The 12,045-nt window shown below is 44.9% G+C and overlaps 1 protein-coding gene across 9 annotated transcripts in view; it reads left to right on the top strand.

Annotated features, from left to right (window-relative positions):
* NCAM1 (neural cell adhesion molecule 1) overlaps window positions 1-12,045 on the top strand; it is a 114,278-nt gene that overhangs the window by 52,965 nt on the left and 49,268 nt on the right. For all 9 annotated transcript variants that reach the window (XM_066981306.1, XM_066981311.1, XM_066981307.1 and 6 more), the window contains exons 2-8: window positions 4,821-4,895; window positions 6,431-6,649; window positions 7,393-7,536; window positions 8,395-8,532; window positions 9,024-9,141; window positions 9,354-9,523; window positions 10,056-10,198. In XM_066981306.1, the coding sequence (XP_066837407.1) occupies window positions 4,821-4,895; window positions 6,431-6,649; window positions 7,393-7,536; window positions 8,395-8,532; window positions 9,024-9,141; window positions 9,354-9,523; window positions 10,056-10,198 (1,007 nt within the window). The remainder of the gene's footprint in view (window positions 1-4,820; window positions 4,896-6,430; window positions 6,650-7,392; window positions 7,537-8,394; window positions 8,533-9,023; window positions 9,142-9,353; window positions 9,524-10,055; window positions 10,199-12,045) is intronic.

The raw sequence follows: 12,045 nt of genomic DNA, 5'->3' as shown, positions 1-12,045 counted from the left end.
CTCCACGTGGCACGTTATTTGCTTAGCAGGTACAGCCTGCTGTGCTAGCCTTAGTCCTAGCCCAGCGGGAGGACGTCCTCCCTGCTTCTTACCAAAATCATGTCTTAATTTGAGCTCATTTCTTTTGTTGAAATGCAAAGCTAATTATATTTAACTACAGATGAACACGAAGCTGCATTAACGGAGTTTTTCGAATCAAAAGGGAGTTATTCAGCATTTCTGGGGGGCTAGGGAACTTTGTAACCAGATAAAAGGTACGGGGGAGGGCAGACCTATAAAAAGTGTTATTGTGTGATTATGAAGAGGCCTTTTAATGCAGTTTTTATGTGTTGCTAAAAAGGCCTTTATTGCTTGAAGTTGGAAGCAGAATACAAATGGGCTTACAGTGTCTATTAAATGAAGAGTGGGAAAAAATAGTCTCTGTTTCTCTTAATTGCAAAGTAAAAATAATAATTAGTGATTACAATCCATGTCAGTGCTGGATTCGTGAGCCTGATCATAGACTAAGCAATAAAGTAGCAGGTAGGGAACAGTTGTTTGTGTAATTTAAGACATGGTTCATTGTTATGATGAACCCGTTTATCCAGGTTATGATGTCAGCAAATTGTTCCAGCCTGTCTTTATCAGTAGAACAATTGGGTTTGAATTCTCCCTGGTGTAAAATAAAGAATAGGGATGAGCTTGACATGAATAATTCAGGGGAACTCTGCTTCTCAGATGATACCTAATTTCCAGATCTGTTTTTCAGTTTCCTTGACTGAAAGCTTCTGGACACGCAGCCGTCCCCTTCCTTAATCACTTTAACAAAGTTGATTTTGCGGAACTGCTTTGACAAAAAAGCATGCTCCGCCCAGTGCAAGCAAAGAGGCCAGATGTACACTTCTCCATTCCAAAAAATTGATAAAAATCCAAAATATCTTACTGTATTTGAAATGAAATCAAGAGGTCTGATTAGTTTGGCTGGGATGTAACAAACCCCATCCTGGCTGTCACTGATTTCACTAGGTAGTCACAATCCTGCTGAAAAGGTAAGCTTTACATCACCCCGCATCGCTGGCTTCAGCCGGGGCTCCAAGGCAGGGGTGCAGGACAAAGTGTCAAGGCCAGCTCCAGAGCCCACCGCAGCAGAAAGCTCTTCCCTTGCGAGGTGCCCCGGTGTCATAGCTGTTCCTTGGCAGCACAGATGGATTTATGGTGCTTGTCTCTGCCTCGTCCTTGCTGTTCCCATCACCAAAGCTGCAAGCTGGCACTTCATTTGAGTCTTGGGGGGAGCTTCTCAGAATGTCCTTGCGCTGACAGGGCGCTGGGTGTGTGCAGGCGGAACCTGCTTCTGTTCAGTGCTGACATCATCTTACAAGAAAGCCGCGTGCTGACAGTCGGGAAACCAAAATACATTGATAGCGGATGAAAGTCTTTTCAGAAGTGTCTATGGTGTATTTTGTTTAGTCAATGCAGGAACACAAAAATTGCTGTGTTTTACTGCACAGCGTAGCTAGCTTTGCAAAACACAGTAGCCACAACATCTCTTTTGAGTTGCGTTCTCTGAGAGTTTAAAGCTCCAGTTCTGCAAGAAGTTAAATCGCTTATTCCAGTGCAACAGGTGGAAAAGCACTTGAACATCTCAACTCCTCCAAAGCTGGGACTGCACGCTAGTCAGAAGGTAAAGAGACTTGGATTCCTAGGTGCCAGCAATGCCCATCTATCAGATTTCTTTAGCATGTGTTGCTGTTAGTTGCTTACATAAATGATTCTGCAGCAGAAGCTGGGTAGGTATTTGGCAAATCTGAGTAGGAGCTTTGTTGATAACACCAATGCATTGGTGGCTTCCTTAAAGGCCATGCAAAAGAGCAGCAGACAGTGGGCAAAGAGCTGTATGAGAAACTAAAATGTTGTGAGTAATGTTGGCATTCATTAGTTACGTCTTCTGAAGTTCCAGGGAACTCAGTCCGTGGTGTCTGGTTTGGTATCTGCAGACAAGAGAAAAGACGAGAACACACAAGTTTAGTTCCCTTACCGTGCTGCAGGATGGCACTGAAACATAGGGACAGTCTGGATGTCTGGCACAAAAACAGACACGGGCAATGAGGTACGTGATGGTAGCCACTGATCGAGGCTACCATCGAGCCACTGTCTGACTTGCTAATGGAACGGGGAAGGGCAGGAAGCTGATGGGCTTCCTTTGGTCACGTTTTGCAGCAGTTTAGAGCAGCTGGTGGTGGCTGTGAAGAGAAAGGTAGGTAGGTAATTGCAGGCTCTGGATGCTAAGAGGGTTGTTTGTAACACTCAAGTGTGCCAGAACAAGAGCAGGTAGCACAGACCTAGGCTGGCCGAGTGCTGCTACAGCTCTCCTGCACCATTTCTCCAGCCAGCGTGCTACTACAGCACTGTCTGCCACTGACTTCGGAGTCACGTTGTCACTGTTTAATAGCAACATTCAAGAAGACACTGACAATTTGAGAAGATAAATCAGTGCTTCTGACAGCAGCAGTTTGTTGAATGACACTGGTGTTACTCAGTTTTTCTGGGGTAAGGTAAATCAAGTGTAAAGGGCATGGATTCAAGTGTGTCAGCACTTTCTTAGAATAAGCATCTGAGGGGGGGCCTTTTCTGCGTGTTTTTTTTTTTACACAGCTTGTCCTTTGAAGGAAGTCAATGTGTGCTAGAGGAGAGATGAAAGCAGGGAAAGCATCTTAGAACAGAAGCACCCAGGTTGTCCCAGCAGTGTGACCCAGAACCACAGACACGTGAGCTAAGTCCCACTGGGATACGAGCCTGCAGAATGTCATCTGTCGCAGAGCCGCCTTCTAAACCCATCCCTTTTCCTAGTGTGCTGTAGAGCCCTGAGTTCAGACACCTTATCAGAAAATTTTATTACTTATGTCCTTTTTTTAACGGTAGCAGACAGAGGTCCTTCGTTCTGCATAAGGCTATACACTTGCTGCGTAAGCCCCGCAGTTTGTGGGCCAAACTATTTCCAGAGTCCTATAAGGAATGTTGCTACTGGTACACAATCTGAAAACACTGGGAAGAGGTCCCAATAGAGGTTTGTATTTATTAAAATGTGTCTGTCTTCTGCTGATTCCTCTGGCTGCTACGGTGTTCGTACTGGAAACTTTTGTAATGTCATTCTGGGTGTCTGCATCGCTGCACATTGCTGCAGCTGCTGTCCCAAGGCATTTGTTGAGTTTGTAACGATGCCTGTGCTCAAATCTAGTAGTAGCGCCATAGTAGTGCAGAAGGTTAAGTCCAAATCTGTAGTAGTGCAGCAAAGTCTTTCTAGATGGTCTTTTTAGCGCCGCAAAGCAGAAATCTGCTCTGGAGGAATTCAGCTGTCTGGATTTGATGCTAAGGTCATTGCGGTACCTTTGCAGTTATTCCACATGGCAGAGATCTTCCCAGGAAGAGCACCTGAGAATGTGATTCCAGATGTAATATTCAGATGTCAAAAGGATTTATAGAACAACAAGAACAAAAAAATAAGCCTACAGAAGGAGGCTATTTAGTTCTTGTTGCACTGAATCTAATAAACCTTTAGCCTTTTATTATATTTGGTTCTTTGTATTTGCAGTTCTGTCTGGGAGTGAATTATATTGGAGTAGTGTAGTTGAGAGGAATTAGATTACCCAGAAATAAAACAGGCTGAATGCAAGAGCTAAAAGGGCAATGTGTACTTCATTGAAAACAGGAAAGAGAGAGAGTACCCTCAGACAAGACATGTGAATTAAATAAAGATGTCCAAAGGGAGATCTAAAAGGTCTAGGATTAATTTTGATTTCTTTCAGCAACAGTATCCTCAGATATTTTGTCTGGATCATTATCTAACTTAGATTATTTTAAATGATTCTTTGGAGATTGGTCTGCATTGAGCTGCAGGGATCTCAGGAGGTACATCATCTTTCACTGACTCCAGGCTCCCTCGGTTCCAGACAGGCATGTAATGGATACTTCACCCACAGGGGTCAACAGAACGCCTCCTGTGTCTCTGCTGCCAAAACCCCTTCCGTCTCTTGTTTAAAACAAACAAACAGAAACTCACTTCTAACGTAAAAGCCAAAGGATTGATGATATTCTGTGAGAAGACAGCAGAATACACCAAAGTATACCGCTAGTGCTTTTCAGTGCTAGGGAGTTAGGTGAAAAGTGCCTGGATGAACTTGGAAGCAAGTCTCAGCCACTACTGTGAAGGCAGAAATCACAAACTGTCGGCAGTCCTCATCAATGCGTCCTGGAGGAGATTGCCTTCTATATCCAGCTATGCTCTGGCTGCTGTGGGCACCTTGGATTCACTGGCTGCGTGGGCTTAGACTGGAAGATACTGCCAAGGAGCCAGGGACTCCCACCTGTGATGGTTGGTGACTGGGACTTGCACGAGTATCTTACACAGCAAGAAGTCATCTCCAAAGCAAAGATAACCTGTGTACAGTGCTGCCAGAATAGGTCTTGGAGCCAGCTCCAGTTAACATTCAGAGGTGTCCCTAAAAGCCACTCGATGTTCTGGTGTGCACCCCATCCCCACTCCTGTGTTTTGCAGTGTGGTGCCGATTCGAAGGTCAATCGCCCTGTGTCATTCTGTGTAGTTTTATGATGGACTGGAAGTGACGGAATGTTAGCAAGTTCTCTTGGATCCTCAGGGACCCCGGCACTGTACGCTCAGATAAATACCGACAAAGAGCAATGATTATGAAGCCAAGCACCTTCCACCCTATGCTCCTGCATTGGATGTGTAGAGCCGGCACAGGGGTCGGAAGCCTCGCCAAGCTTTTTGACTGTAGACAACTCTTACTGTCTAACCCCATCCTGCATGCTCCTTTCTTTTCCAGCATCTCTACAAGTGGATATCGTTCCAAGCCAGGGGGAGATCAGCGTTGGAGAATCCAAATTCTTCTTATGTCAAGGTGAGCGATGGCTTATGGCGTCAGGTGTCTACATCTGGGTTTGCTGGAAGGTTGATCAAGGTATTAAGTCTGGTAAAAGCTCTCTTGTTGGGTCTAGCTGCAAGATTGTTTGCTCTTTCTTTCTTATATGCCCTTATATTTTTTTGATGCTGAGGAGCAGAGGCAACACATGCTGTTTACCAGGAACACTAAATGCACTCTCCCTTGAGAGCTGGCAGCAGAAAGCAGCTCCAGCAAACAGCTTTAAAAATGGAAAAACAAAAGAAACAGCAACTGAAATGTTGTCTCTAAGCTTGAGCAATAGCCACAACGATGGCACCTTGCATCTTTCCGCAGCTCTTTGATCTTTTGAATTTAGAATTAAGCTTGGTTTTGCTGGGTACTTTTTCTTCCCAAATTTTTATTCTAATGAGTTGCTAAGAGCACTAATAGGAGTGCTGGGTCACTTCAGAGTCGTCATCTCTGCAGCTAAGGATTTTAATGCTGCTGGAAATCTGTAGTTTTGTTTTTCTTTGTGACAAAACTTAGTGTTTGTTTAGCTTCCTGACTGCCCCAGGCTGTTCTCCTGCACCAGGAGGTGCAGTGCTGGCACATTCCATGTCTCCCAGAGCGGGATCTACAATTTTATGGTGTTATCTGAATTACTATCTACATGTCCTCTTCAAAGCAGCTAGCCTGGCTTCTAGTGGGAGGAATTGGTATGCTGGCACACCAATAATCGCATCACGGAGCTTGGCACAGATCAGATAGATGATGTCGTGAGCTCTGGGTGCAAAATGCTGTCAGAAGCCCGCACTTCCTCTGGAGCATACCAGCTGGGACAAGTAATGCCGTTGACTGATCCAGGGATGCTCAACTGCAGAACAATTTGTTAATGCTGCTGTTTTGAAAACGGAAGTGTTCTGCAAGTGCTGTTTTGGTGACACTTGCATTCAGAAAACTTGGGGATCAGTTAAAGCCTCCCCAGTAGGAGGAGCTTGTCCCAAAGAACGAAGCAGCACAGGAATGCAGAGATGGGAGCTGCAGGAGAGGCACAGCTTGGAACCAGTTAGTACCAATACTAATTTACATTCAATGCGGCAGGAGGTTTAAGCTGATCAATGCCAGAGCTGCTGCTACAGCAGTGTCACCATTTGGATACACAAAGTAGCCCAGCCTGCAAATACAGGCAGTTATTCAAAACATGGTGGAGCTGAAGCAGGAAGTTATATATTTTTTTTCCCCTCAAACTGCATATGTGGTGGAGAGGCTGGGACAGGGGATCCCAGGATGCATGGAAGGCCATTGTGACCTGAAACAAAATTGTTCCCGTTTAGATTATATGAAAAACAAGCAAACAACTAATATCATTTTTGCAGGACAGCAGCTGACCATTCACAGTGGTGAAAGATAATTTTCTTTGTTTGCTTCTCAGGTACGATAAGCCCTTCCCTTGGTTCAGTCTTCCACATAGTGCTCCTGGTTGTATTTAATGCCCTCTGTGCATATTTGTTGGGAACTCATTTGAATTTGCTTTTTCTTTTTATTGTCCCTAGTGGCAGGGGAAGCCAAATACAAAGACATTTCCTGGTTTTCTCCTAATGGTGAGAAGCTGACGCCCAACCAACAGCGCATCTCAGTGGTGCGAAACGATGACTTCTCCTCCACCCTCACCATCTACAATGCCAACATCGATGATGCTGGCATCTATAAATGTGTTGTCAGCAGCGTGGAGGAGGGAGACTCCGAGGCCACCGTCAATGTCAAAATTTTCCGTAAGAGAGCAATTCTGAGGCTATTTTCTGGTCTGCTTTGCACATGTATGAGGCATGATTGGGGAGGGGGAGACACCTTACCTTCCTAGAAAAGGCTATTGCTAAAGGGGAGGAAGGAGGGTGTTAAGAAGATTCTTCTCCTTGGTTTTGAGGGGAAAACAGATATTGAGACCTTTGCTTGTCAAGTGTTTAACAGCTTGTCTGCTGCTTAAATTACTCCGAAAGACAAGAGAGCAGAAGGAAAAGATTCTGGTGCATCATAAATGTCCAGGAGGAACAAGCAGACAGAGCAGCTTCTGTGGATGACAAACATGCTAGGAGATAAGACTAATGTTAGTAAAGTGCTTCACACGTTCAGAAGGCTTATAATTAGCTATTGGCATGTTGTCCAACAGAGCCGTGATAGCAGCTCCTCCGCTTCTTGCTGGGGAGCTGGGCAGTAGCTTCCAAGTTGACATTTTCTTTTCACCTTGTGGGCAAATCTGTGAGCTAAGCAGAGTGTTGATTTGGCCCGCTGATAAGCATGGGAGGCAGGGCTGGAAAATGGGGTTCCTGGGTCGCAGTGCAGTGTATTGGGTCAGGTTATTCTGTGTATCCTGCCCTCTGGGGCAAGCAGATTTCTGGAAAATATGCCCTTTTGGATTTCTTTTTTTTTTTTTTTTTTTTCCCCAAGCTTGAGCTGGGAGCACAGCTTGAGGTGTGTTGAAAAAGCTGCAGTGACTTTCTCCTTCCATTGCTTTCAGAAAAGCTGATGTTCAAGAACGCTCCCACTCCTCAGGAATTCAAGGAAGGAGATGATGCTGTGATTGTGTGTGATGTGGTCAGCTCGCTGCCTCCTACCATCATTTGGAAACACAAAGGCAGGGATGTTATCCTAAAAAAAGATGGTAAGGTGCAAGATGTGTCGGTGCTTGTCTGTTTAGGGGTCAAATGTCCACCTCCCATCAGGGCTCAAGATCATTTCAGGAAAACAAAGTGGTAGCGCTCACAAGGGAGAAAAAAGTCATTTGCATGTAACACTAGGTTTTAGGATGTGAATATGGTTTTTCAAGGTGCTGTGATTTGGCAGAGGCAGGACTATGATGTTCCCACAGAGACAGACGGTCATCAGGCTTTTACAATGGCTTAGGCTAGGGAATTCTGGAAGCATTTTTCAGATGAACAGAAAATGTCATCAGACAGAAGAGCTGCGTGTTGTGACACTTTACGGTAGTCCTAAGGAAAAATGGCTAAAAGCTCCTGGCGAGAGCTTTTCCTTTTAGTTCAAGATGCTACAGACTGTCTTGCCCAGAGTGGCATCTCACTGGCAGTGAGGATTCCAGAGCCCCGCCTCCAGCCGAGCATTAGTGCCTCGGCTGTTTCCGACATCTTGTTGCAGGCACAAGGGAACTGTAGTAAGACTTGAATTCGGCCACCCTTGGGCAAGAGGGTCAAGTTTGAAATTGCTTCTTCTCTGATAGTACTGAAATGTAAATGTGTTTGTGTGTGTGTGTATTTATCTTTTCATAGCTGCGTGTATACTACAGTACCAGAGCAATTTGTCTGCTATCCCTGTCTGGTTTTCTTTCTTGACAATGTCAGATCTGATTACTGCAGTATCTCCATTTTAATGTGATGTGAAGGGAAGTTTCATTACATTAAGCCTCATCTCCAACTCAGAAAGGGCAAGGAGAGGTGAAGAACCTGTTAACTGCACTGAGCTTTCCTGAGGATCCTTGGATGAACTTTCCTTTTTTCTCTTCTAGTTCGATTTATAGTCCTGTCCAACAACTACCTGCAGATCCGGGGAATCAAGAAAACAGATGAAGGGATGTACCGCTGTGAGGGCCGGATCTTGGCTCGTGGGGAGATCAACTTCAAAGATATTCAGGTCATCGTAAATGGTGAGTAGCACAGAGTTAAGACTAGTAAATGGTAGAGGCCTATAGTACCTGCACTCCAAGCTGCTGATGGAAACGTTGCCTTAGATTCACACTCAGGAGTTACCGACAGCTTACTAAGCTTTCTCTGCTGTGTCAAGTAAAAACGTCCATGAGTGTTTACCAGCTGTTTACAGGAAATCATCATACCAAGAAAAAGCTTAAGCTTAATGACTTAGTGAGGTATTGATCCAGTTGAGACTCACGAGTGGTTTTGTCCACGGTACCAAGTTTCCGTGCATCTCTCCATCCCCTGCTTTTCCTTCCCTAAGCTGATTGGAGAGCTCATGCATCAAACCTGCTGGCCGAAACGTGCAAGTGACAGTTCAAGGGTTTAAATCACTAGTGGCATCTGTCTGTATTGTAGAAATTTACAGTGAGCCTTCCAGGGCTTATTCTTGCTTACATCTTTTGTCTCCCCTTGCTAACTTCAGCGTGGTTTCCTTCTCTTCCAGTACCTCCTTCTGTGCGTGCCAGGCAGAGCACTATGAACGCCACTGCCAACCTCAGCCAGTCTGTCACCTTAGCGTGTGATGCTGATGGCTTTCCTGAGCCAACCATGACGTGGACAAAGTAAGATACTGCACACAGTATGCTGATTCTGTGTGACTGTGAAGGTTTTCACTAAGGTGGTGTTTATAAACACAGTGGTGTATATAGCTCTTACATATAGACTATGATGTGTGTTTCAGGGTAATAATACAGTTCTCATTAACATAAAACCTCAAACAAGTAGCCTTTGACTGCTTCTCCCCAACACAGCCAGTGCGCTTTGTGCTCTGCAGGGACGGCGAGCCAATAGAGCCGGAGGATGATGAAGAGAAATACAGTTTTAACTATGATGGGTCCGAGCTTATCATCAAGAAGGTGGATAAGAGTGACGAAGCAGAGTACATCTGCATCGCTGAGAACAAGGCTGGCGAGCAGGATGCCACCATTCATCTCAAAGTCTTTGGTAAGCATGGTCTCATCCTCCCTTTCCAAGCCCATTGGCTGTTGGTAGCTCACTAGTGGAAGCTGGAAGTAGCCTCCTTATCCCAGATACTGCCTGATGGGGCTTATCCAACACTACTTCTTTCCCAAATAGTGCTGTGCACCTCTGTTCCATCATGCTAGGCAAAACAATTTCTGAGCTTGTGTCTGAAACATTTGCCCACTCCATTCTGCTGCTTCATTGATAACAAATAAATACAGTCCTGTGCGTGGGGGTGGTGTGAGGTTCGTAGGCTTCTTCCAGGCCCAGAGGGCTGAATCCAAATCTAAAAAAGCTATAAGCTGAGGTAGAAAAGGTCTTCTAGTTCTGCAAGGAGACACCCCCATCCTGGGCATCACTCACACATCGCTCTGTCCCCTTCTCCGTATGGCAGTAAACTTTTGCCAGTTTAAAAGCGTTTTTCCCCCATGTTGCTTGTTTCAGACATCGCTGTTTACAGGCAAGCTTTGTTCTGAGCAGCAATCGAATGAAGGTTGTTTTTCCTTCTTTTCAGCAAAACCCAAAATCACATATGTGGAGAATAAAACAGCTATGGAGCTGGAGGATCAGATCACGCTGACCTGTGAGGCATCGGGGGACCCAATCCCTTCCATCACTTGGAGAACTTCAACCCGGAACATCAGCAATGAAGAGAAGGTATCACCACTCCCCAAACCATGGGCTCACTGGCAGGGATCAGTGCTGCTCTTACCTTCCTGCCTTTACTGATATACACTGCATGAAGGCAACAGGCAGATGCACGTGGAAATCACGGTGATTCCCTGCCTCCATGGAGAGAACACTTGTGGTCCTGCAGACTGTCTACTAAAGGGCCAGCTCCACAGCTCAAGGTGGAGCTCTCACAGCTCTCACAGCCATAGGTGTCCTTTAGTGCAAAGAACCATCACCGTTTGTAACAACTGACAAATGCTTTGTAATTCTTGCTTGTGTGGGTCCGAGCTGAAACTGTTTACAAAGCACTAGGCCCTGGCTCCTTTTCAGAGGAGTTTGCCAAGGGACATACAGTCGCAGGGGACTTGTGAATGGGGTTTCTGTCTTCTGTTTCCAAGCTGGGAGGTGGGAACGAGTACCCTGATTCCAGTGTTGTCCATGCTGTCATCATGATAATGATATCATCCAGGAGTATGGCAGGTGAAGAGGCGTGGGGTATTCTCTCCAAGATGTAGTGGACCAAAATGAACCTGTTAATTCATTCTCGCCCTTCTGTATGCTAACTCTGCATGTACTAGGAGCACAAAAACCTCACTGCCTTCGTGTTCACCTGTTTTGTGGATCGCATCATTTTGTTCTTAAAAGGCAAAAATAATTAGCAGTTTTTTTCTTTTGAAAAAGGTGCTGGGATTTTTATTGGGCAGAATTCCCCTTTACCAGACAAGAATAGGATGGGCTTTATTACTCTGAATATTGCATAATGGTTGTGTAGTAAGTTGACTAGGAGGCATAGTTTAGAGCTGAAGAAAACTTAGACAAAAGTTGGAATAAGGAATTACTGCTCGTTAATAATCTTCTAGTGACAAGATACTTCAAGGCTGAGCTACGTTGTGAATACGAGGGATTCTGATTCATGAAGGTAGCAGCTGAAAGACATCTAAAGTCTTAGAGGTAACCACTGTCAGACATCCATGTAGCTACCATTCTGCACTACAGCCTCCCAAATGAGCTTTTTGTATTATCTCCGTGGTGTCAGCTCTTCACGATGTCGGTAATGTGTAACTTTTTTATCAGGGGTGCCAAATATTTGTAGCTTTAATTTCCCCCCAGCAGAGAAATCTTCATGTCTTCTGGATTCAAAGGTTTGTGTAAATCCCTGCAAAGTTTAGGGAGAGATTCCTATTGCCTTTGAAAGCATTGTGCTTGGGCTTTGACTACAGCATGATTGGCGGGCCTGTTTTTATAGGGTAAGGTTATTCATGGTCTTGTCTCAGTCTAGGAGTGTGATGAGAAGAGTTAAATGCTCCAGCGCTTCTAGCACTAGAATTTGGAATCCAGCCAGGGAAAAGAGCCTTGACAGAGAAGAATATAAGAACCGAAATAAGACTAAATCAAGCAGAAGTCTGTCGGAGAGCCTGTTTACAGAGAGTCCTGTCTGTCCAGCCCAATTAAACTAATGAGATCTCAGTGGCAAAACTGCTAAGCATTTTTGAGACTCTCACATGTCTTGTTTAACGCAGTGATGGATATTAAGGAATGATGTTACATATTCTGGTAGTTGCTTAGTAGAGGAGGAGAAAATCAAAGGTTTGAGGTACCATCATGTTCATCATGTACTGGTTCAAACCTTTGCGACAAAGATGTGCTATCATATGCCATTCGCTTTCAAGGCAGGCTTTTCTTCTCTCTCTCTCTCTCTCTCTCTCTCTGCTTTTTCTCATCCTCAATCTTGTGTTGCAAGTTCAGGTGAATGGTACAGACTTCCAGAAAATCCTCAGGTCAGAATGGCTCTGATGACATGCTACGCTGTGTACGTTCAGTTTACCATCCAC

The sequence above is a fragment of the Anser cygnoides genome, chromosome 21, assembly GCF_040182565.1.
Source record: "Anser cygnoides isolate HZ-2024a breed goose chromosome 21, Taihu_goose_T2T_genome, whole genome shotgun sequence".
In the NCBI taxonomy this organism is placed as follows: domain Eukaryota; kingdom Metazoa; phylum Chordata; class Aves; order Anseriformes; family Anatidae; genus Anser; species Anser cygnoides.
The sequence above is the reverse complement of the archived record's forward strand: the minus strand, read 5'-3'. Positions and strand labels throughout refer to the sequence as shown.